General features: G+C 38.9%; 1 protein-coding gene across 20 annotated transcripts in view; it reads right to left on the reverse strand.

Annotated features, from left to right (window-relative positions):
- Positions 1 to 6,209: 6,209 nt before the first annotated feature.
- Positions 6,210 to 25,441, reverse strand: part of TCF4 (transcription factor 4) — a 348,186-nt gene continuing 328,954 nt past the window's right edge. For 15 of the 20 annotated variants that reach the window (XM_090037826.1, XM_090037830.1, XM_090037835.1 and 12 more), the window contains 5 exons: positions 18,918 to 19,053; positions 16,841 to 17,003; positions 13,778 to 14,007; positions 10,970 to 11,110; positions 6,210 to 10,698 (listed from right to left, as the gene is read on the reverse strand). In XM_090037826.1, coding sequence (XP_089893952.1) covers positions 10,974 to 11,110; positions 13,778 to 14,007; positions 16,841 to 17,003; positions 18,918 to 19,053 — 666 coding nt within the window. In that variant the 3' untranslated portion in view covers positions 6,210 to 10,698; positions 10,970 to 10,973. Of the gene's footprint in view, positions 11,111 to 13,777; positions 14,008 to 16,840; positions 17,004 to 18,917; positions 19,054 to 25,441 lie in introns of all 20 variants that reach the window. The other 5 variants (XM_090037824.1, XM_090037823.1, XM_090037839.1 and 2 more) reach the window with 2 other exon arrangements.

Here is a 25,441-nt window from a genome sequence, read left to right on the forward strand (position 1 = left end):
GAGCCTTGGGCCAAAGCTGGAGCTGAGCAGCCATCTGCCCCAGGCCAGTAGTGAAATCTAAGACAAGGCTTTCCCCCCAAGTTGTTCATGGAAAAAACCTTGTCTTGGATTTAAGTAAATATGGTAAATGCACATGGTGGAAAGCTATGGGTAATTAGGACCCTAGTTTCTTGAAAACATATACTCCAAGCTGACTAATTTTATTTGAATATATGTGGAAGAAGTGAGTCTTGAACACAAGCAAATCCCTGCGTGAGAGAGTCTATCCTTGTATGTGGGAGATTTATACTTTTGTTCAATATGAAATGAGGTTATTAAATGAAGGCCTTTTTTGTGAAGAACCTAGTGTCTAAGTGTAAAGTTTTTCTGACCTACATAAAGAGGCTTTCCAATTGCAGTAGCAGAACATCTAAGCAGTAGCAGAATACTGCAGTTGTCTGTTCCCTAGACCTTGTACAGTTACTGTCACCAATGCAAAATGAATATAAAATGCTACCAGGTCATCAAGCTTCCTTTTTATATCTACGGTGCTCCAGTATAAATAGCTGTACCAGGGCCAGGGAACAGAGAAACAAGTCATTAGTCACTCAGTACTGTGATTCTCTGTTAAGAAAGAAAAAAGAACGTCATGGGCTCCAAATGTTACAATAAAAAAATAATTGCAAAGCACCTTAAATCCTTCGTTATGTTTATTGTACTTCTTACAGTTCATTGCACTTATTTTTGGAAAGATCATTGAAGGAAGTTCACAGAAAAGAGCTCAGATGAGGGGAGAGACTTTGTCATCATCGCTTGCTCCCAGAAGAACTGGATTGAGTTTTTTGTCCCACCTAATGCTCTACTCAACTGTAGGTCTTGTGTGTGTGTACATCTCATGCAATGACTATCAACCAAGGTGCAGTGGCAGTCAGAGGTGCTGCCAGATCTTTTGAAGGCTGCAGCAGGAGGTGTGAGGAGAGAAGCAGATAAGGGAAGGCTCAGGCTTTAGGGCTGTTCCCCTGTCCTCACTGTCTAGCCCCTCTGCAAGGAGGTGAGCATTTAGTAAAGTTTTTCGAATGGAGTGCCATTCAGTTCACAAAAGTAAGGGAGGGGTGCCTTGTGTCGGAAAAATAAAAGAGCCACTCGTATAAAACAAGTAGCATTGTCATCTTATCGTCTTTTCTGGAAGATGCATTAGTTTCAGTTCAGTTCCAGTGCTCATTCGCTCTTCACAAATGCATGGGCTAAAGATAGTTGATATAATAGATGTACCTATTGTGTAACAATATAATTATTGTGCAAAACGAGTCCTCGAACTATCTTTTTTATATCATGCCAATCTCACCGGAATTGTCATCTTATCGAGTGTTGCATGAGCTTTATTTCGTATTGTAGCGACATGCAGAACTGAGGAGCCAAAAACACTCTTCTGTTCTTTAACTTTTCATTTCTGTTGAGAGGAACTTGGAATCTCTGGTTTTCATCCAGCTCCACCCCCCACTCCCCCATCTCCCAAAATGCCACCTAATATAAAAGCTTTCTACTGCTGAGTGCCTTCATTGTATAAATGAATTTAGTTACTGAAAATGCTGGCAATAGCCACATACGGGTTCCTACCAAATTGCCTGAAACTATATCAAAGCACGAAAATAGCAACAGGCAGTGTTGCCTTCAGAAGAGAGTACTGGAGTGGTAGGTCATGCAAGGCCTATGTTCTAGTTGCAATTTTGTTACTAGCTTGCTGTGGAAGCTTGGATGAGTCTCTTCACTTGTTTTGCTTCGCTTTTCTCATCCAGGAGTGAAACCCACTGCCCTAAGGAAGATGCACATAGTCCAGAATATAGCAGTCTGGTTGCTCACTGACACGGGTTAGATAACACTGACCTTGACTTGCTACTCAAAATGCTTCTTCTTTACTGAACAGAGTGCAGAGAATGGAGTGCGTGACACTAACTCTTCTGGCCTGAGTGACAACTGTGTCCCATTCTGAGATAAGGACTTCCATTTCATTGGGAAAAAGGCATCATTAACCAAACGGACAGAATTTGTATCTACTGAAGACTGACCAAGACTGAAACCCTAGATCAAGTAAGAATGGCTACTGCTTTTGCCACATTCAGAAAACCTATGTGGGCATCTCTGTGCTTTAGCTTTCCCACTTTCTGAAATACAGTGGTGCCTTTACATTTTATAGATAGATTGTAGGAAAAAAATATGAACAATAACTTTACGCATGCTTTTGTTGATAGGGCTAGAAGGAACAGATTTGGGCTTATTTGTTATTGAAGGTGACTGGATGGGTCTAATACCTGCTGAACCAAAAGAACACATTGTACTTGTGTGGTTAATGTGGGCCAATTTCTGCAGCCAATGGTACACAAGCAAGTGATATAGAGCTTCTGGAGGCCTTTGACTCCCCATTTACACTTAGGTCAACTGTGGATGGTCTTTGGTGAGAGTCCAAAACAAGGTTTGAACTCTGCAACCATAAGTCTCTCCCAGAAAGACATGGACAGATTGGGAAGAGTCCAGTGGAGAACAACAGAAATGATTACAGGCCTAGAAAACTTGATTTATGAGGAAAGGCTGAAACAAAAAGGATTATTTAGTCAGGAAGACAGAAGATTAGGGAGGGATTTAATAAGAATCTTCAAACACCTGAAGGGAGATTATAAAGAGGGTGGAGATGGATTTTTCTCTGGCATAGTTGGGGACAGAACTGGGAGCAATGGCCTCAAGCTGCAGCAGAAGAAATTTATGTTGGAAAATAGGATGAACTTTCTATGAGGATGGTTAAGCACTGGAACAAGCTGCCTAGAGAAGTTATGGAATCGCCATCCCTAGAAAATTTTAGGAACAGGCTAGACAACTTGACTGGGATAATTCAGGACTAGATGAGCTCATGTGGTCCCTCCCACCCTATTTTCCTATGATCCTATAACAGGTTACTTTGCTCTGTCATTGCTCTCCCACCAATGATGGGTAGCTCTAAGGGTTGTTTAGCCTGCAGGCTTCTGCAGAAGGGCATGCTCCCTCAGAAGCATCTTAACCACACCTCCCAGCTAAAACACAGTTTTTGAGTTGCAAACAAATCATAAATGAGCAAACCAAACCCAGTCCTTATACCCTGTCCCAGACATTAGGAAGGGAATCTCTATGGCTCTGGCACCCAGCACATCAGCCTAGTCCCTCGCTGTAGCAAGCTGTTCTGCTCACAGCTGGCTTCTTTGTCTTCAGACTGGTCCCTCACAGACCACCCCTTTCTGCTCTCCCTTCTGGGTTTTAAGCTCCCAGTGGGACAATAACCTTCCCTTATTACCAGAATGCCCCACAGCTGCAGATTCTTAACAGGGCGGGCTGCCTCTTCTGATGGGGACAGAGCAGCCTGTTACAGTGACGTTATAAAAACCACTGGAGAGAAATCTGTACTCATGACTCTCCAGAGCGCTCAGCACTCACAGATTTAACTGAAAGTCAATAGCAAACTGCAGATGATGTCTCTTTGAAAATGAGGCAACATCTTTGCAAAAGGTATATACAGGGTGGTGCAAAAGTCAGGACCCGTAGACATTATATTTATTTTAGCAAATGTTCAAGCTAACTACCATTAGCTTGAAGACATTTATCAGGTCTCTGTTAAAATGATGGTAGGACTTCGCTTTTGTTAATTTTTGTGGCATTTCTCACTTGAACAGGAGAAAAGACAAAAATGAATCATTATATTATTTATGGGCCTGTTCTCTCTTTTTTCCTCTAGAACAATTTTAATGAAAAAGTCCAGAGCAGAAAGTCTAGACCAATTATTCTCAGCCAGGGAGCTGAGGTACCTCGGGATGCTACTGGATTCTTTGAAGGACGATGTGAGGTGTGATGAAATAAGGGAGATGTGAAGAAGATGAGCAGGTGAGCACAGGCTTAGGTTTTTTCCTGCTTGGCTGATCCCCCGCCCCACTGCTTGGCCCCTCTGCAAGGAGATAAGGACAGTGGTATATAATTTAGTTATTGAAATTAGGAGTGCCCCAATTGACAAAAGTTATGGAGGGGGCTCAAGTCCAGTGAATGGTGTCTTGAGTCAAATGGGTGGTTTGAGTCCAAAAGTTTGAGAACTACTGGTATAGACTAACTTCTAGAAGATGCACCTAACCATTTAGGACCTGTCTTTTCAAATATTCTATTTAAATAGGCTCTAAATTTCATATCAGGCAATTACAATAGCCTTTCACAAGGCATTATTCTAATATTATAAAACCCTAAGCCTGTCTGTCTGTCTGTTCATAACACTTTATTCACACTCTGATTGGCTGCCACAGACAGGGACAGACAGTGGGGCACCACCATGACAGTAGGGACTGAGGGGCTGGAGGAGAGGGGGATGACAGGGACTGAAGTGCTGCCATAATGGAGGTGATGGAGTGTGGGGGGGTGAGGCCAGCAGCACTGGCCTCGCCCCCCAACCCCCCGGGTCTGCTCTTTGGAGCCAGGGGCTGGCGCCCTCCCCCCAACAACACCCGGCAGGGAGGGGAGGCAGTGGGGAACGGGGGAGGGAGGGGAGCTGGGAGGGGGTTATGGCCTGAAGCGGTGGGTGGGGGGAGAGGGAGAATGGCCCTGGCCCCAGCCCCCGCCCCGGCTCAAGGCCCCTGTCCCCGCCCCCCCCGCCCCATCATTGTTGACAGGCAATTGTCTAGTATATATATATAATAGCTAAAGACTTACTTTGTTGCTTGGGTTATGATATAAAAGTCTAAAATAGATGTGGCTAATATTTCAGTTTGTAATACTAAGATGAAACTTTAGTTGTATGTTATCTACGTTCCGTGCACATTTCATGACATTTTAAATTATGAACGACCAAACCAAGTCGCCACATGTTTTTTAGAGGGCCTTTAATAAACCAGCCTTCAAACATTTTCCTTTTGGGTGAAAAATAATGTAGTCATTACACCAATGTAGCAATAATATAAACATGAATAAAAATGGAAAAGATCCCAAAGATGGTTTATAAGATACGTAATTCGTGTTTGCTGGTCTGTAACGGAATTCCAAGAATACGCTGACATACAAGTATTTGTGTACCACCTATACTCCTAGCCCTTCTAAAACATGATCAAAGTCCCTCTCACAAAAATCTTACTTACAATTCTTTAAGTAACAATTATTTAATCTGCAAAACATTCCTTTTTTTTAAAATATGTGATGCAAGTAGTTTGTACAAGTTTGAAAACTATCTCATAGTATACATCCAGATGGAGAAGATAGATACAACAGGGCCAACCAGAATTTTTTTTTAAATGTAAGTACAATGAAATAGTGACTGTGGTTTACAATAGTCAACATCTAATGATCATTCATCATCAGGCCTTAACTCCAGTGCTAACCCTTAAAATATAGCAGAAAAAGTTCTGCCAAAAAAGCTGATATATTAATTTGTTACAGTGAAAACTGACTGAATATGGCATTCTGCAGTGCATCACACCTGACTGCAAGTCATGCTTCTTCAGAAACAAAGTCCCCAATTTTACATATCTTCCCCTCGCCCTCCTCCCCCACCAGGTACCTGCTTCAACAAGTTTGCTTTGTTTTTGTTTTGTATGCATTCCAATACAATTGTTTTTTATGACATTTCTTCATTGGTTTAATAAATACTTTGCATTCTTTCAATGGCTCAAATAGTTTTCTAGTGAAATACAGATATTTTACTTACAGCACAGAATAAAATATATATGAGAATGAAAATGAAAATGAGCTTGCATTTTTTTTAGCACTTTCATCTAAGAAGATACGAAAGGGCTTTACAAATCTTACCAATAGATTTAATACCACCACTAAAGTGCAACCACCTTGGTGATGAAACACCGAAACAAAGTAATGGTATAGAGCATAGTACACAACGTTTAGGGAAGTAAGTAAAAAATACAATCTGCAACTAAAATAAAAGAAGTCTTTAAGCAGGCAAAGTATAACTACCCAAGCTGGAATTTGGCAAGAACACAAGGGTGAAAGATAATACCCTTCCCATTTACAAAAAAAAAAATCATCATTTAAGTAATCAGGTGGTCTGGATCACTATTTTAAATCTCATCTGAAACATGGCCCCTCCGACAGCACAATGGCATCATAACTTCATTGGTCCACATAGAGGAAAGAGCAGCACCTAGTGAAACATAACCAGCACCTCCTGCAACACCTACTGGTATGGACAATGCAAAATAAAATGAAACAAAAGTGTCGGAAACAGTTTATAAAAATGGCACATTTATTGCTACAGAACGGTCATGTACATGACGGCATCGAATAACTACAGATGAGAAACAGGTAATGGCCTACACCAAGCTGTGTTTGTTTTTTTTTTTAATCTTCTTGAAGGAACTCCAGCACACAACCTGTTTGGACACTTCTACAAATCAGAAATACACCAAAAACATGAAAAAATCGAGGCACTCAGCCACACATTGAAAACAAGGTGTAACTGTTTATCTTTTTTTTTTTAATCTTTTTCCTTTTTTCATTTTTTTCCCATTTTTTTTTGTTTTTACTGCTGCAGCTATGTGTATAGTCGCAAAAATTTCCCCGTTGCGACCTACAACTAAAAAAAAAAAAAGCTACCATACAGTTTCATCTCAGTAACACATGGTAAAATAACATCTTTTAAATAGTAAAATAAAGTAACAAACTTTTACTCAGAATGATTCCAAAAATCTACAAAGAAGAAATATTCAGAATCTGACAATTTTTTTTTCCGTAATATTCATGGTATAAAAGGATTGCTCCTGTGAAAAATAAGCCAAATATATTTTTTATTTTTAAATTTAGTTTTTTTTTCCTACTAGGGTGTACTACAGTCTATTTTATAGCAAAAAGAGCACTAGACAAACGAAGCTTTATAACAAAAAGCCAGGCACTGATACATGGTAAATCTCTGCTTTTTTTTTCTTATCTTCACTTAATTGCATCACAAGTAACAAGAATGAAAAAGGCCACAGTTCATATATTTTCACCATTACATAAGTCTATAATACTTGAAATGAGTATGGTCAAACCAGCACTGCACAAATATGAATCAACTTCAAGTCCCATGAGAAGAACATGTCTTTAAAAAACAAATGAACAAAACAAAAACAAAACAAAAGGTAGGCCCCAAAAGGCCTTGGTGCCCCTTGTGTTGGAATTCATCATATTCCACTCTTAGTTGTTTTTTTTTTTTTTCCAGTCAACCAGTGGACTAATTTTTTTCTTTTTCTTTTTTTTGTGCTTGTTTCCGCTGAAATCTCTTCATTCCTGGCAATACATTGTTCACTTTTTGACACAGATCATATTCTGCCTGTCGGATATAAAAGATGAAGCTTTCCTCTCCCCTTCCCACCCTACCCACCCCCAAAATTAAAAACAAAATTAAAAAAAAACAAATCGGAAGACTGAATCAGTACAAGTTGCATCACTGGTAGGACTGACAGTTGTATAAACATTAGTGTTCCTTGCAGCTACACAGAAGACAAATGGTAAAAAAGTTCTAGATGAACAGATTCCCTATTCAGCATATTCATAAATTACTTGAATGTGGAGGTGGATCACCTATTTAAAAAGCTGATATTATAGTCTTTGTTTCTTAAAAAGAGTTTCTTGGCCCAGTTTATTACCACATAATGCAGCCTCCTGAAATCTAATAGTTTTAACTAAGTACCATCAGCTAAATTACCCGTGACAGAGCCTACTCAGGACACTAATGTCTTAGTTGCGCTTCAAAATAAATAAATTTTAAAAAATCAAAGATTTAATACCTGCTTTTCATCTTGGTCTATTAAAAATCGGTAACTACAGAGCAGGATCTTCTGCATCTGTACAGCTAAAATTAATGTGGATGAATCTTTCCTTTTCCAAATCTATTATATTTTAATCCTAAAAGTAAAGCATGCTATACATTTTCTATTTTACAGAACGATAAAGTACATAAAAAGTAATGGGAAAAAACTGCAACTTCTACTCGATTTGAGTGAAAGCAAAATGTAAAGACAAAAATAGAAAACCCCCTCTATTTTTGTTAAAAGCATCAGTAAGCAAAACCTTTAATTTATTTATTTTTCACAAATACTTTAAAATAACATTAATTTGGTCTTACCATGCATTCACAATTGTATTTATCAGAAGTGCAGCTCCTAAAACTTTGCATTAACTGAAGGGCTGTTTTTGGTTCCCTAAAATGAACATGTACTACACAAACACACTGAATATGATCCACTGGGTTCTTTTTCCTGCACAAAATATGGCTTGTTCATTGTCATTTTACTCTTAACGTTACAGACAGTAATAATACATATGGTACTGATATAGAGAAACCTTTATTTCGCTGAGGATACCGGCACTCAAAGACATCAGCTATCATTAACTCTGGGTGAGATCAATCTTTGTCCCACCCATTTTCATATAAACCAGGCCCATTAAAAATCCAGCATTTTTAGTTAATATGCATTTGTAATTTTGAATTAACCCTAAGTGTATTTCATCTTATTGTATATTCCTAGTGGTTTAATCCACCTCCACATTTGAGAAACTTATCAAGAAATCAAAACATTTTAACTTTTACTGCTACTGAACATATTTACAGTTTTCAACACGCACACGGCTAATCAAAATGTTTATGGGTATGTAGAAGGTGATCACATGGTAACTATCATATTTGTTCGTTACGTTTTCAGAAACAAACATAAAATTCAGATTCTTGTATCTCACTATTTCATTTAAATGAGACTTTTTTCAACCACACAGATTTTTTTAAACAAAAAACTGATACAATGTATTAAAACACATAATAACAAGAGTCTACATGTAAAAATATAACTTTTACATACACAATTTCAAAATAATGATACGTTTGCCATTTGTTGCATAAAATTTACAAATGTATTTTTCATTACTATATAACTGGCAAAACAGGAGAACAGATGGAACATTTAGACCGTTTTGATGGATTTATGGCATTTACTTAGTGTCGATAGGTGGAAAATCTACTTGAACAGGGAGATTTTATTTAAAATACATGCCAGGTTTGTGTGGCTGTAAAAATAGAAACTGGAATTAGAGACAAAAGGATGCTGACAAATACTTAACTAGGAGCACTATCTGTTAATTGTACTGTACACCAAAGTCAATCATTATAAAGATTCACTATGGAAGTTGGTTCAATTGTGCCCAGACTTCAAAGCTAGCTATCTGATGAGTTGCTGTGCCATAGTTTGATCTATGTTACTATTAAATATGTTAAGTAAAAACTTCATTCATACTGGCCAGAGAAATACTGTACTACCACCCCTCCTCAAGAAAGTGCAACTTAATGCTTTAGGACTCATAAGGCTTGTTGTAATGCTGCATGATGACTGAATATTGGCATTTTACAAATAAAGGAGGAGGCAGCAAGTGGTCTACATTTAAGTAATCCACTTAAAAACAAGAAAAGAAAGGAAAAGAAAGTCAATCAAATCTGTCACACTACTTGCAATTTTCCCATTTGATGCTTTTCCCCCCCGAAAATCTGACCATGTATTCAGAAACGCCTCACTGCACACTATTTAGGCTACACACATAGGTAACACTTTAATCAATTTGTTAAATCACAGCCACTTTGATTATGTTATGTTTCTGATGATATAAACATTGGAAGGCACAGTGGTAACATTGTAGCATTCTAACCTTGTACCTCTGAAAATCCCAGAATAGGGTCAACAAGCGCAACATTACGATTTAGACAAATTTGTTTTGCCAAGTCTCAGTAACGCTGCCTGTATTATCTACACATGATGTGACTTGAAAGTCCTGTGTTCCCAAAAGACTGAAGAAACAACTCTACTTATTTATGAATGAGAAGCAACGTCAGGGTCAGCATTTCATCCTGCAGCACCCCTCCAGAGACAGAGTTGGCACTACAGGTTACAATAACAAAAACAGGGGAGAGGGACAGAAATAAGACAAAAAAACCCTTATTTACAGTAAAATCTTCTTTTTAAAAAAGTTAATCAGTACTATTTTTTTACAGGAGCAAAAAAGTCTGAAACAAATGAACAAAAGCTTACCATATTCACTAAATTTTTAATATATATTTATATATATATTTATATATATATATTTGTCATAGGTCTATAAGATCCATCTGTTCCTCCTACCCTAAGGAATGGCTAATGTCATCACTTCAGTTTTCATTAGGACGTTTGCTGGTTTTGTAAATATCTGGGCAGCAAAGCTTCCCTTTTAATATCCAGTAAGTATAAACACTAGCTGTCTAGCACACCAACAAAAACGCTCATTTTTTCTTCAGAAGTACACTTTTTCATTATTGCAAGTTTACAATTTTAAATTAAATATTTTTTTCAGACTTACAAATTAATTATATTTTTTTTCCAAAAGAAGTTTAGGCACAAATGCATTGTCCCACAGTGTGGAGAAGATTGCCATTCAGTCTCTAGGCTGTGCATTTACAGCTCATAACATACTGCTTTTAAACATTCTGAATGATATGTTAAAGAGAGTCATCCCTCAAAAGTTGCACTTTTTGTTTTTTTGTTTTTAATAATCGGGAATGCTGAAATCTCTTGCGTCTGTGATTCTTAACTACTCAGACTTGTCTTATATTACAAAAAAGGGGTTAAGGAGAAGTGTTTATGTGGGTTTAAGATAATACAGCTGTTAAAGAAGTGGTCTCTTGTTTAAATGAAGAAATGTGGCAACTTGGACCTGTGAAAGAAGTAGAAATTAAATCAGTCAAGGAGAGCTGAACACACATGACTGTACCTTCTTGACAAAAATGATTTTCACATCATTTTTGAATCTTAAATGTACTTGCAAGCTGATTCAATAAGAACATCGCAAAAGATGAGCCTAATTCTTCTTGTTACATGTGAGCTACCCCACCCCCACTGCAGTCCAGAATCTATAGGAGAACTCTATATGGTGTCTTCTTGGGAGAGTATAGCGTGACTTTGAACATCGCTGAAAATGAACTTGCCTTTCTACATCTGTCCCATATGATTGGATGCATCTCCCATCCCAGGATGGGGTCCTGCCAAGGAAAGTGGAGGAGGGTCTGAAGATACTTTCTCTTCTTCCCTTCTTTTCAGACATGCTGCTTTAGGGTTCAGATTCCTTTCTGTTGAATTGAAGCAAAAAGCCATTTCAAGAACGCAAGTTTTTATTACATCCCAAATTGATCTGCTTACTGTGACTCCACCTGAAGAAATTTATTTATCAGTTTCTTATTAGAGGTGACTTCGCAACTTCACTAAATAAAATCAAAATATCTCTTCTTCTTTGAAATCCTCTTTTCAAAACTTGGGAATGTCAGTGGCTTGTGTTTGTGGTCATGGTCAGTTCAAATGATGGAATGCAATACAAGTCAGTGCACAAACTTTGCAAACACCTTCATTTTTGTGCACCTCTCAGTGGTACCTGAGGGTTTGGAAAGGAGAAGGCGGGGATGTTTTTTTTGACAAAAGTCTATAAAATCATGAAGGGCATGGACCAAGCAAACAGGGAACTGTTGTTTACCAAGTTCTGGAGTATTGGAACTGGGGGATACCCACTGAAAATAGTAAGTGACAGGTTTACAACTAACAAGAGAATGTATTTTTTTAAAGCAATGTGTAGTAAACTTGTGGAATTAATTTCCATAGGAGGTGGTGGAGATATAGAACAGCTACGTTGAAAAATGGACTCAATATATTCATGAAGGATACATATATTAATGGCCATTGATCAGAATTGTTGTAAATGTTTCTTCAGGCATCGATAACTCAATGTATAGTGGTTGCCAAGGAGGGTATTGAATAGGGAGACATCTGGTTCCTGTGTTCTCTCTGTACAGCATCTACTTCTGTCACTCTCGGAGACAGGATACTGGGCTAGATGGACCACTGGCCTACATCAATGTGGCACTTATATTCTTATGAAGCCAAGCTTAATATTGAACTTGGATCTTGTCAAAGAGCCAAACATGCGAATACCAGGAAATGTCAGAGGTCTACGTCAAAGATTAAAGGATTAGATTGACAAAGGTATTTAGGCGTCTAGCGTTGTATTAGACACTTAAATCCAGCACTTAATTGCCACTGAGCTCCTCCAAAGCCCTACTCAGTTACTGTCTAGCCTGTCTTAGGTATATAAACTCCGGGACAAATTTTAACTTTTCATCCGCAGTAATGTGCAAAACTGTCAAAGTGCTGATGCTGCTAAACTCTTTAGCACCTTCAGTCATGTATAAATCTGGGAAATCTCGGGGCTGGAGTTTATATCTAGTTTATATGACATGGTGGATATCAGTGATGGCCCCCTCCTCCTTGATACTGCCTACTGGACTCTAACCTCAATTTTCTGGCTTCTGCGAATGCCATTCTTAGATGTACTGTATAGGGAGATGAGTATTTAATTCATAGCTGTAAATTCCATTGGATGGCAAGCAAGACAATACTCAGAGCGGTTTTTTTTATGGATTTAGCCTAAACTAGATCTTGCTTTCCTCAAACTACAAGGTATTTCTTCACTGAGGACCAGTTTAGCTTCATTTTAAAACAGACAGTGACAAAGACTAGAATGCCCAATGTGGGACTGAAAGCCCATATGGATTCAGACCTGCATCCAAATCATGCAATTAGTGACTATCTTTGTAACAGAGAGAACTTGATCTATGAAACCAGTGAACACTTAGGTATGAAACCTGTATTGGATGCTAGATGACTGCTGTGACCTGAGGTGTGTCATTAGAAAAATCTGTCTCACTGAGCATTGTAGATTGGTACTGTGCTTTGACCAGCATTTACTCTCTTGAAATGGGCTTAGTTTTACATGACAGAAAAAAATTAGAGGAATTCAAGATTTGGTAATGTTTTGGGCAGATGGCAATTTACTGATTGATTACTATTGGTTTTTTTTTTTTTTTACAGGCATCAGGAAGCATTTTACAGTCCTATCTCTGCACACAACACAGTATGGTATAGTTTAATACTGGACATTTTGTTTCAAAATATTTTTGTATGATTAGTTGGTAGCTTCATAAATGCTTTAGCTTTCTGGCTCTGGAAATCAGATTTTCACGCTGTTAATGTAATGTACCTGGTTGCAATGGCTGCTGATAGGCATGAAAAAAAACTAAACAAAACAACATTTTACCGGAAGAGAAAGTGTGTTAGTTTGACCTGGCTCCCCAGTGTCTGTATAGATCACGCATTTCAGTGAGGCTTTTTGCCACTTTTATCTAAAATAGATTCAATCAGGCATTAGATAAAAGCACCAGAAAGCCCCACTGAAGCGCACAGTCTATACAGATGTTGAGCAAGCCAGGTCAAATTAACACTATGCCTCTTCTAGGCACGCACTACGATCGGTGCGGGGGCACGCTGAGCTTAAAGCACTGGGGGGTTTTTTCCCACATCTGTAAGCAGCCAATAGTTTTAGATTGGCTAGTGATAAAAGGTTACGTTACTTTTGTTTCCTTTCATTTATTCTGACGCAGCCCTGTAACTGATTTGCCAAAAAAAAGACACGGATGAAAAGCAGGTTCCTAGCTTTACCTGGTATGCATTTCCAAACCAAGTGCCCTAAAACTAATGCAAATCAAAAGGAAGGTTTTCTTAAGAACTGCAGATACGACATGTCTGAGATATTTTCTCAGGCTATTACCTGTGCTTTACTGCACAAAAATCTGCTTTCATCAGTACTTGCTACAGTTCACTCTACTCAGTTTACAACTAACCTAGACCTCCTGGAGTTGGGTGACTGGATGTATACTCTGTCACAGCAGCAAAAGATGCCAAAAACTCACCTCTGACTTGCTGTTCTAAGCTGAGAATGACAGCCACAGCCTGGTGTAGGATCAGGAGTTTGGTCTGGGGCTTGTCACTCTTCAGATGGAGTTGCACCATCCGGCCCAACTCCTTGAAAGCCTCATTGATGTCACGCACACGTAGGCGCTCCCGGGCATTATTGGCCATTCTCCTTTCCTTCTCCCTCTCAGCCTTCTGCTCCGGGGTAAGGTCCTCATCGTCATTATTGCTGAGAGATAAAAGGAACACAGGATTTTCTAATAGTGTGGAAAATAAGTAATTCAGTCATTTTGAACAGATTTCAAACTCAGCTAGTGATGCAATTCATAGGAAGTATTTTTGGCCTAATTCTAACTTATATCTCTCATTCTGAGGGTCCTCTATATACAATATATAATTTTGTCAATGATCATGTTAACAGTTCTCCATAAAAATCATTCTGTTTAAAGTTCTTTGGTCTGTAATGAAGATTTGCCATCTAACTAAAGCAGGACAGTGGGAAGTTCTGCTAGTTAGAAGAAGAGAAAGTACAGTACTTTTCAATAACGTATTTTACAAAGCAGTACCACAGTCAGTATTGTGACATTGCATGCAGGACACATCCTGGGAACCTATGGATTTTATATTTGAACTACACAAGCTTCAAATTCCACACTGCACTTTCAACCCACAGGGAACACATCAGTTTTAAATTAAATCAATTAAACTTCCCAGACACTTTTCTATATTCAATAAACTTGAGTAATGAATATGAAATTATAACCATGGGTTTTATCCAGGTGAATTTCCCTTTAGCCTAGGAAAAAGCAGGTAAGAGATAGCCCTTCTGTATGAGACAAGAAGGAAATGAAGAGAATAGGTATGCTAGAGGACTGAGAAGCTCATGCAAAATGACTAGCTGTCACAAAATTTCAAGGTAGAAACAAAATAGGCTTGTGCACGTGCAGATTTTGGCTCTTTTACTACACAATCCTGTGGAGTCATCAATCTGGATAGCTGGCACTTTTGTTATAAATGGGCTTCTCTGCTAACCAGAGGCAGAGGTTCCTTATTCTTCTCTCATTGATCAGTGGGGCTTATTTACTTGCTACTATTAAATCTCATGTGGCACAATGGGGCTCATAGGGGTTGGGAGTCTCTGTAATGCGTCTGAGTCAGAAGGGCCCTACGACTCCTTCAGTTTTCATTCTAGCCTGCTGAAAGAGCCCTGTTTTCGAGATGCTGGGCATGAATATAAGTACATTGCACTTCGCTTGTCAGGATCTGATACCACCTCTCTGAAGGGAAGTTGGAAAGTCACATTAGCCTACTTTAGAAAGCATATCAGCCACTATTTAGCCAATGGAGAGTAGCGGGAATGAAATTTCCATGGGCCAATAAGCCATGGAAATAATTCATGACTGGATAGAGCCCCACGTTTAATTTTTTAATCATGTTCTGTAGCAAAACCTGACTCTGTCTTACATTTAGTGACAAACTGGAACACATTTTCTAGTGACTTGCTGATAATACATTATATTAATTGCTTTGGGTATACAAATATACTGATCTGTTTTGAACAATCCTAAGACAAGACAAATTCAGAAGCATAACTAAATATCAAGACTAACCTTTAAAGTTGTAAAGCTCTTTAAAAACAAAAATATTAGTCTACAAAAGTTCCAAAGCACATATTAAAATGCAAAAGTGATAGCCTACCTGTTCAATTAACAAGAACTGAGAAGATTAACTTGCATCAACATAAAGGCCTTTTTTTTACCATATCAAACGTGTGAGGAAAAAAAAAAAACTCTTGCAAATATACCCAATTAGATTTGTTGAGAGAAAACCTAAATATACCCAATTAGATTATTTGTTGAGATAAATCCTCAAGCATCAGACTTTTTTCTCCACCCATAGCAGGCCTGTAAATAATTCTTTTTGCTTTGAAATTAGCCTGTGTGAGAGGACGTCTTGAAATCTTGAAGTCTTTCTCCCAAGCAAAATGTCTATTTGCTATTACATGGCTGATATTTGATCTTGCTCACAGCCTTCCTATTTTCATATATAATCCAAGACAACAGTGCCTTGAAGGATACAAGGCAAACTCTTATTCAGTTTTTTAAAAACAAAACAAAGCCAGGAGCATACCTGGATATCAATGTTTTTGGTCTTTTTGTTACATACTTGAGACGGAATTGATATAGGATATTAAAGGGACAATTTAACCTTTGATCCATAGACTAGGTCTCAAGGTAGAACTCACAGTCCAGCAAATATTGCGGAGAAAAACCTCATTTAGATAGCTAATGCTTAGCACTTCCATGCACATTAGATAAGTTCAGCCAGGACACAAAGTCCAAGATGATAAAATCCAAGGATATGTCTTCACTTATACCTTCCAGTATTACATATAGAAGATGAAGAATAGTTAGCCCCAGTAGCAGTCCAATTTAAACATGCATATAAGGGCTATCAATGCATGTAGGGGAGAAATATTTCTTTATGTAAGATATTTTTAAAACTAGAAGGTTAATAAAACACTTCTTTCTTCTAAAAGCTGGATAAAAGGCTAGATCCTTTGCCAGTAAAATGAGGTAATTTAATTATATTGTTTTACATAAACTGAAGCTCTGGTCTGATGAAAGGTAAAAGAAAGGGGTCCAATATGTTGGGCAAATTATTATGTGAATGTGATCAGATTTAGATGCATATTAAAAACTGAAAAGCAATATTTTACTCCAATTTTAAGCAAAGGCAAATTATTATCAGTGGATTATAATTTGATAATCATCTACTAAGCTAATAAGGCGGTGTAGAAAGATGACGGATAATAAGAATTATTTATAATGGGGATAATTTCATTGGTGTCCAGTTCTGGGATTGTAAAGACATTTGGGGAAGTCCTGGAGTACAAGTATCCAAATGATACCATTAGTACTACCAGAGTAATCCTTCCATTTCCTTTTAGGCTGTGGTTTTGCCTGTCAGGAAAAAATACCTCAGTGTTTCTTCCTGTTCTGTTCACTTCATCAAAATCCAGTAAAGGAATTAAATGAAGCGACACTATTATATACTGTTACCTAGATCTTGACCTAGTAATTGATTTGATATCCTTCTTGTCATCCTCTAGTTTCTTGTCCTCAGAAGATTTTGTGTCCTGGAGGTTTTCATCTCCCTCATCATCAGATTTGATTTCGGAGCTACCTGAAGACACACTCTGCCCTTGCAGTCCAGTTGGCATGCCTGTGGAAAAATACGTTAAGTTTCTGTTACCAATGCTTATGGAAAAGTTTGAATGTATTTGTATGTGTGTTTCTTAACATTGTTGCTTAGAGTAAGATTTGTGGTCCTTTCTGCTCACCGACACTGTTTTGGGCTGATTGGTGCAAAAAGAAGATTCAAGAATGCAGCTGCTGAGACCGGTTTTAAGCACTGACATTGAGATACAATTCTACTTCACGGTTTTTGGAATAAATGCTAATTTCATCATCCACAAAGCATCAGCTAAATTGCAATGGAAAGCATAATCATGGAAATGACACACCTCATGTTCTGATTAAGAGCCCAGTGCATATGGCACCCTTTATATGGAGCTTTTCTCCTTGCACAAGGAGATATAATAATAAAACTATACAGTGCAATAGCACCGCCTATTCTAAAATCTGAAAGCACTTTATAGATTAATTACCTGTAAGTAGGTAACTATTATTTCCATTTTACAGAAGGGAAAACTGACATGCAAAGAGGCTGTGATCTTGTTTAGCCTTACATTTTAAATCGGTAGGTGGCTGTGGAAAAAGGCCTAGAATTCCTAACTCTTAGTCTTTTCTTTAATCACTGTAATCTTTGGGTGTGTGTAGACAAAACGGGGGCCCTAAATTGAAGCAGTGGGTTTTAAAAAACCCTGCTTCAATTTAGGGCTGATTAAACTCCCATGTCGTGCACATACTCTGCTGACTTACCTGCCTTTCTGGTGGGGATAGGGGAGAAAGCTGCTGGTGGGATAGCAGTCCCTGGGCTGCAGGAGGGGCTGGTGCTTCCCCCTGTAGCAGCAGTGGCCCCCCCAGGCGGCACACACTCATAGGCACCTGGCTTGGGCAGTCCCGGGGGGCACCGCAGCCGTGGAGGGAAGCACCGGGTTGCTGAGCAGCTCAGGCAGGCAGGCAGACTCCGGGGGCGGGGGAGATCAGGCTCACACAGAGCCCAGCGCTTCACTCCACAGCTGTAGGGAGTTTTAGTTTGCTGTGCCCCGAGTCATTTAAAGTGCATTATGCTGCCAAATTTCCTACAGCAGTTGGAATTAATGCGTAATACGCCGCCAAGGCGTGCAAACACTGACACCATTTAAGTGGTGCAAAAGCATTTAGCCTACTTTCAAGTGTCGTGCGCACACGCCTCTCATTTCGTCTACACATGGCCTTCCTCTTCAAAATCTGTACTATGCCATTCCAATAAAATAATCCTCAGCCATAAAGAATGAGTTGGTGAACCATCATAAAAGAAATTTAGAGTTCTTTCTTCCACACTTTTACTGTAAAAATAGTAGTCTCTAGGAATAAAGGTAAAATCTGGATGTCCTGTCGATTCAGTTCGTTTCAGGTGTCTTTTGAAACAATTATGCAGGTATATGTATTTATCTTACAAGCGTCATACAGCCCGGTAAATACTGAGATACAGTGAAAATAATGGTGATTTCCTCTTCACATATGTAATGTTAGTCAATGGGAATTCTGTGTATGATGGAACTTAAGCTTATACTGTGTATGCAGGACCTTAAGCTTATACTTTTTCATTTTGCATCCAAAAAGGCTTCCCATAGTCTTAATATTGCTTCTTGAGTTATCTTGGTACCAGAGCTTGCTCTCCTGAGCTAAACTGCTTTGATGCTTGAAATTGTGATGACTAGAAAATACTAGACAGGATGTCAGAATTATTAAGAACTATTAAGAGAGTCAAGTTACTCCTGACTCTCTCCTTCCACTCAAGTTGCGTGATGGTCTCATGGAATAGGCGAGCAATCACAACTATGAACCCAAGTTTCAAGTAAACTCAGTAATTCCAATTATTGTAGCACATATACATTTTAATTTTAATTTTATGAAGAAGCATTTAAGACAAGCACATGTCAGTTTGCTGAGGTTATCGCAGTATACTCACCCCTATATGGATCTTGGGGTGGATTTAAATCTGGGGAAGTAGCAGATTGAACTGGCAGCTGGGGAACTGGAACCTGATTTGGCACAAGTGAATGGCTGCCACGCAGACTGACACCATCTTCACGATGGGCTCCAACCTGCAAAGTGAAGATTTGGAGAGTTTAATATTACAGGACCAAAAACATGGAAGCAACAAGTTCATGAAAGAGCAAGGGCAGGACGAAGAGAAATGTGGCATTTAAAAATACGGTTCCACATGGCTCTTCACTAGAGGGCGCCGATGTACTGCGTATCTACATAATATGCAAAAACACTTAACACTCAGTAAGATGCTGTGCAGCACATTTAGTGACAAATATGGCAGAGTAGCTCAGGCAGGTAAAACGTCAAATTGTCTCCCAGGGTGCTGCAGTGGAGCGCACTGATTCGTACCCATCTGTCTTCTATCATGTCCGCCAACAGATCTGACAATTATCTTAATGCCCATATGCTTAATTGTGGGCTTCTCAATTCCCCCATTGCTATCGGAAATCCTGCAGGAATTTCAATTTGGCATTCGACTTTCATTTCAGGGGATAAGATTCTCGGGCCTGCCATTTTTTTTCCATAATGCCAGTTAAGCCTCTGACAGTGGAAGCTACAGTAGTATCTGACACAGCCCCAATTCGGCACAAATATAATAAAACGTCACCTGGCTTTCCAAACCTAAAAGCCCATTCCAAATTAATGTTTGCTGTATTTCATTAACCACAGAGTTCGAAATCCAAAGGGGCAAAATTCCTGCCAACACCACGACTCCGGGTAATATACCAATAAAGGTTTTATTAAACACTCCAGTAATGCCATCATCTTAGCTGACAGTGCAGGCACAATGGAAAGACATCTATTATCTTCCATGTATATTGCTTAAGGATGCACTTTATAAGCTAAAATGGCTATAGAATTAAATATAAGCGAATGTAAGGAATGACAGGCTATTTATCTCCAGACTGAGAAAATGTGGATGGATGTTTTGATATTAAATAGCTTCTAATGAAAAGCATTGGAGGAACAGAGAACGCTCTCTTTGGTTTCTTAATTTAAGACATGCCTCAAAGCTGAAAGATTCCTTGAATCATATAAAAAACACTTCTGCGTGCAGCTTGAGTTTCCATTCTAGATTTTCTCAGGTGTTAGCCTGGTCTAGTACGTCAATGAAATGTGTCTCCACCGAATATACGCTCTGAGAGAACTCTAAGTGACTCTTCATTCTCAGAGTATTATCCATGGATCAGTACTTGTGCAGATAAAAAGACTGAGGAATGTTTCTAATCAGAATTACAAGATAATGTACTATAATTGTTAACATCAAGACCACAGTAAGAAAGATAAAACGGAATCCTGCCAAAGGGGATTCAGGGAAAAAAACCCACACTTTTGCTATCAGACAAAACGAAGATACAGAAGTAAGTATAAAACAGCAGAGCAGAAAACTGCTTTGAAACATTTTAATTTTTAAAAAAATTGACATCTTTACAAAAGGCTTTGGAAAACTGTTACATTTCCTAATATATTTGGTTGCACAAAGAAAGAAGAAAGTGCCTCTGTGGGGTGTGGAAGGATAAAGTTTCACCTTGACATAAAGAGCTTACCATGTAAACCCTTGGAGGCTTCAATAATCTAAATGATTAGTGTGAAGTTTTAATGAAATCACTGATATTTTCCTGACATGAACAAGCTCTTTATTAACGTTATACTAGTGGAAGGAAAATATTGCAGCTGAACATACTTTTTATGGCCAGACAAAAAGAAATGTGTGTGGTAATCCTGAGGTGGAACAAAACGAAACGTTTGTTTCATTTTATTCCAGACGATCACATTTCCAATAGAAACCAGCAAATGATGTTTAAGTAGACCTCTTGTGAGTAACTCAAATATATAGGTGCATCGCAGCAAATATATCATTCTCTTCAAAATCTTTACCACTTTCAGGCCAAATTGTATTAACAATAATACTCCAAATTATGATGGACAAGGCTGATTCTGATTCTGACTGCCACACCTGACTGAGCTCTCTGATGGGAATGCTTGTGTTTTATCATATAAAAAGTTCAATGCTGATGAAACTTTTTTGTTGAAATTCTGAATCCAGATAAATAAAAGGAAACTGTTGACAAAAGCTATTTTATTTTAAAATACCAGCTGCAATAACTACTAAGAAATATCTAAGATGCCTTCTCTTTCTTCAGATTCATAAGAGATTTGGGATGTAAGTGCAAAACTTTGCTCATAAATGAATGGGAAAATTTGTCTATTCACATTTCCTTTTACGAACCACAACATTGGCAAGCTTATTTGTTGAGATTATAAAAGCCTGTTGTAACTGCACATTTTAGGCTTGTGCAGTGAAAACATCCACCCCAATAGCATAAATTGGGGGAAAACCTAGTTTTATCATCTTCTAATGCACTATTCTGAACTATCATTCTTCTCACAAAATGTGCCTCCCCTCCCACCCATCTCATACAAGGAGCAGTCCAGAAGATCTGTCTGCATATTGCCAAGTGCAGAACATTAAGGCATCAAGGTACACACAAAAAATCATTCATCAACTTCTGTGAACTTCATCATTCAAAAAAAAATCATTCATCAACCTCAATGACAAAACTGAGTCTGACCCAAGAGCACTGATTATACTTCACTGACCTTGTGACAGTCTATTTGCACACCCTTGTTGGCTATTTAATTACTAGTCTTAAACTTATTTCAGATGGTTTGCTTCCAGGGCACAATAGAGTGATTCTCAACAAGGGTGTTGTGACATCCTGAGGCACTGCAAGATCCTTGTAAGCGTGCCACACAATATTAGCCCTGTTAGGTATGCAAAGCCTCACAAGATAAACCCAGATACTTCAGACAGAAAGCCATGACATCAAAAACATTCTGACTTGTTGTGGTCTTTGTGAGTTCATTGCAACAGAAGTCTTGTTCTTATTTTTCCATAGTAAAGAAATGAGGGAAAGCTAAAAGGTGGCATTTTCCAAGAGGGTTCTCAAAGGTTGAGAACCACTGGTTTGGACTCCTGGAAGAACCAAGAGACATTGCATAAGGACTCCTCAGGCTATTTTGAATGCATCTCTTAGAATAATTTGTTGAGTGACTTGTTCATCATATCTTCTCCTTTAGCTTCTCTGTTTAGTCTTTCCAACCTAAGTAACTATTTAAGCACTGACTTGGCATCATCTCTCCTGCTTTCAACAACTTTTTCATGTGCCTTTCCCTCACCTAGAATGCTTCCCCTTCTTCAAACTGTTAACATGCTTTGTACCATGGGTTTACAAACCCTAGACAACTCAAAAAATAATTAAGGAAACCCATAAACTAATGTAGGAGTGGCCAACCTGTGGCATGAGTGCTACAAGTAGCATGGGCAACCTCTGTGTGTGGCAAGTGGCACATTAAGGAGGGGACAGGCTGGACGGAAGCATATAGGGTAGGTAGCAGAAAGAGCAGGAGATCAGGTAAAAGGCACAGGGCAAGGCACAAAGATGAGGAGGAAATTAAGTAGGGAGCACAGAGTAGGGGGCAGAAAGCACAGCAGCAGGATGTGCAGAAGAAGAGGATCAGAATAGCACGTCAGGGAGGGTGCAGAACTCATGTGTGGCACGACTGCCTACTGAACTCTTGCATCTTGTATATAACACTACTGTATTACTCCCTTTTAACACTTCCCTTTTTTTCCCCATCTGCATTTGTTTACTTAAAAAGTATATGAGGCCAGAAGTTGTCTTCAACTTTTCTGCTAACTTAGGCACCACTGTTATGTAAATGATAAACAACAATAGTACAAATTAATTTCAGCAGCATCCAAGACTAATCCCCAAAAAGCATACCAGGAGGAGGAAAGGATAATGGAGGGGAACATAAAATATTATGAGTAAACTTTTCTGCAGCCTTCGTGTCTACCATATTTTCTTACATAAGAGATGTCTCTTCTTGTTCAATTACCTGCTGTTCTGGAATTTATAAAGCTTTGCTTTGTGGGATGTGGGACTGGTAGGGTTGTGCAAAGCTTTGGTCTCTGATTAGGTTCAGCAGGAATTCAGCCTGATTTCATGTCTGAATCTCTGAATCCAATTGAACCAGGAGACCCTATAATCTCTCTGAATTGAATCAGAACCCTCCGAATTGATTAGGAAAGATTTGATGATTTGGACATACAGCTTTAAAGGTTTTTTCTACGTACCTCAAGGTAGCAGGAGGCTCGTGAATGTCGAGATACCGGGGTGGATGGAGCATCTCATGGGAGTGCAGAGGGGGTCCCCAGTGTGCTCAGCAGCAGACCGGGAAGTGGACAAGAAGTACTTCCAGTCCACTTCCGGGTCCACCAGGGAGCACGCGGGGGACTCCCCCACCACCTCCCCAGCTTGGTAACTAGTACCTCCTGGGTCTGGGGGGGCACCAAGGGTCCCTCTGCAGCTGATCGCTAAGCTAGGGGGTTGGGGGGGTCCCCCGTGCACTTGGTGACAGATCAGGAAGTGAACCAGAAGTATTTCCTGTCCACTTCTGGGTTCCCCATTGACCACATGGAGGCCCCCCCCCCCCGGCCCCAAGCTCCTGTGGGATGCTCCATCTGCATCACCATGGCAGCTTTCATGAACCATGCCTGGGACCTCGAGGTAAGTAGAAAAAACATTTAAAGCTGTGTTTATGGCTGAATTGCTGATTCTCTGAATCAGCATCAAATCTTTAGATTTGGATTTGGCCTAATTGAATCAGGACAGTGATCCAAATCAACTAATCGAATAACTGTCCCCAATTTGGGCTGAATCCAAATCAAATACGGCTCGTTTTGCACACCCCTAGGGACTGGTTGTATTAGCATGTGTATAGGACTATACAGCCCCTCCCCTTGGAAAGTAAAAGTTACAGGAGCCTAATCTCATTTTCAGAAATGATTTAAGTACTCAGGAGCCTATGGTCCCATTGATTTAAGCTCCAAAATTTCTTTCATGCTTTCAAAAATGTTATTTATGGACAGAATAGTTTACTGATATATATGATTGTGCAATGGCATATGGGTGCATATAAACAAGGTAAATGTTAACTATTTATAAAACCTTACCATGCTAAACATCTGCATAGATAAACAGGCAAATGCATTCTGCTGAGAACATTGCACCATCAGCCTACAGACAGTTTAACAGTTGTAAACTCAAAACACAACTGCTAATCACTAGAGCCAGGGAAGAAAAGGAAGTAATCATTGTCTTCTGAGATTCAGATCAATCCCACATAGGTCCTTAAATCTCACGAAAAATGCTTCAATTGAATCCTGAAAGAACATATTGAATCCCTACTAAGAAGAAAAGCTATTGAGGTAGGTACTAGCTACAAATGGAGGTGACTTCCAAGGTCACCCTACTTAGACTGGATTACAATAATGATAGTGATATGGATAATTAAAATAAAGACTGCAAATCATCCTTCCTCATGAGGTACTTCCTAGTTACCTGGGACTGTTGCGAGCATCACTTACGAATGCTAGGCAAGTACCCTCACAAGAAAATACAGACTCCAAAAATGGTGCGTACTCTACCCGTTTTCATGGACCAACAAGTATTATTTACATTTTGTGTGTAATATAACCAATAGTTCCCCCCCCAGATAGAGTGATGATGTGAATCATTCCCCTAACCTAGGCATGCAGATCTATAAATAACTTTTATCTTTAGAAAACGGTTCTCACTTCGAAGTTCTATTTCATTCACTGCCTTCACTTCAAATAACCCAGGACTTCGACATTCAGCAGCTTAAATATACAAACAGACATGCACAGGCCCCCTCCCCTGCATAAACACATATTGTGTTAAAGGTGTATATGGACTTCACTGTACTTATGCAACTCTTTGTGAGTATTTCCTTTATGGAAACAGAACAACAACAACAACAAAAAGATCTGATCTCTTTGATATTTTTCAGTAAAAGGAGAAGTGGGAAGTCCTTATCTTGTATTACTTAGGCTCCCAGGTATAAATACAAGTGAAGTTTAGTCCCAGAAGTCTGGGAGCAAGTAGGGATCAAAATTAGAGCGCTCAACCTTTTTATTTTTGAACTCCTTGAAGACAGTCAGTGGGAATGTCTACATGTGCATTAATGAGCTTTTCCGAATGCACCTTAAATTCAAGGTACCTGCAAGTGAGACACTAAATAAACATGCATTAGGTTTCCCTAACGCAGTGGCGAAAATGCATGCTTTTTAAGTGATGCTTAATGTACAGCAGCCTATTTTACTGAGCATTAGCATATTTTCATGGTTTATACAATGCTTAAATGCACAGTAAAATAGGCAACAGAGCATTAGAGAGCACATGTAGATATACCCAATTATTATGCTGCAGAATTATTATGCTGCAGGTAGAACAAACTAACCTGGATACACAGACATCTGGGTTAATTTTCGTGTTGGTCTTTCCTGAATTTTTAAACGTGTGAGTTGAAATAAAACGATATCTGCTCTTCTCACAGTTTTTTCATCTGAATGTT

The sequence above is a fragment of the Crocodylus siamensis genome, chromosome 3 (assembly GCF_052110815.1).
Source record: "Crocodylus siamensis isolate JL-2025a chromosome 3, ASM5211081v1, whole genome shotgun sequence".
In the NCBI taxonomy this organism is placed as follows: domain Eukaryota; kingdom Metazoa; phylum Chordata; order Crocodylia; family Crocodylidae; genus Crocodylus; species Crocodylus siamensis.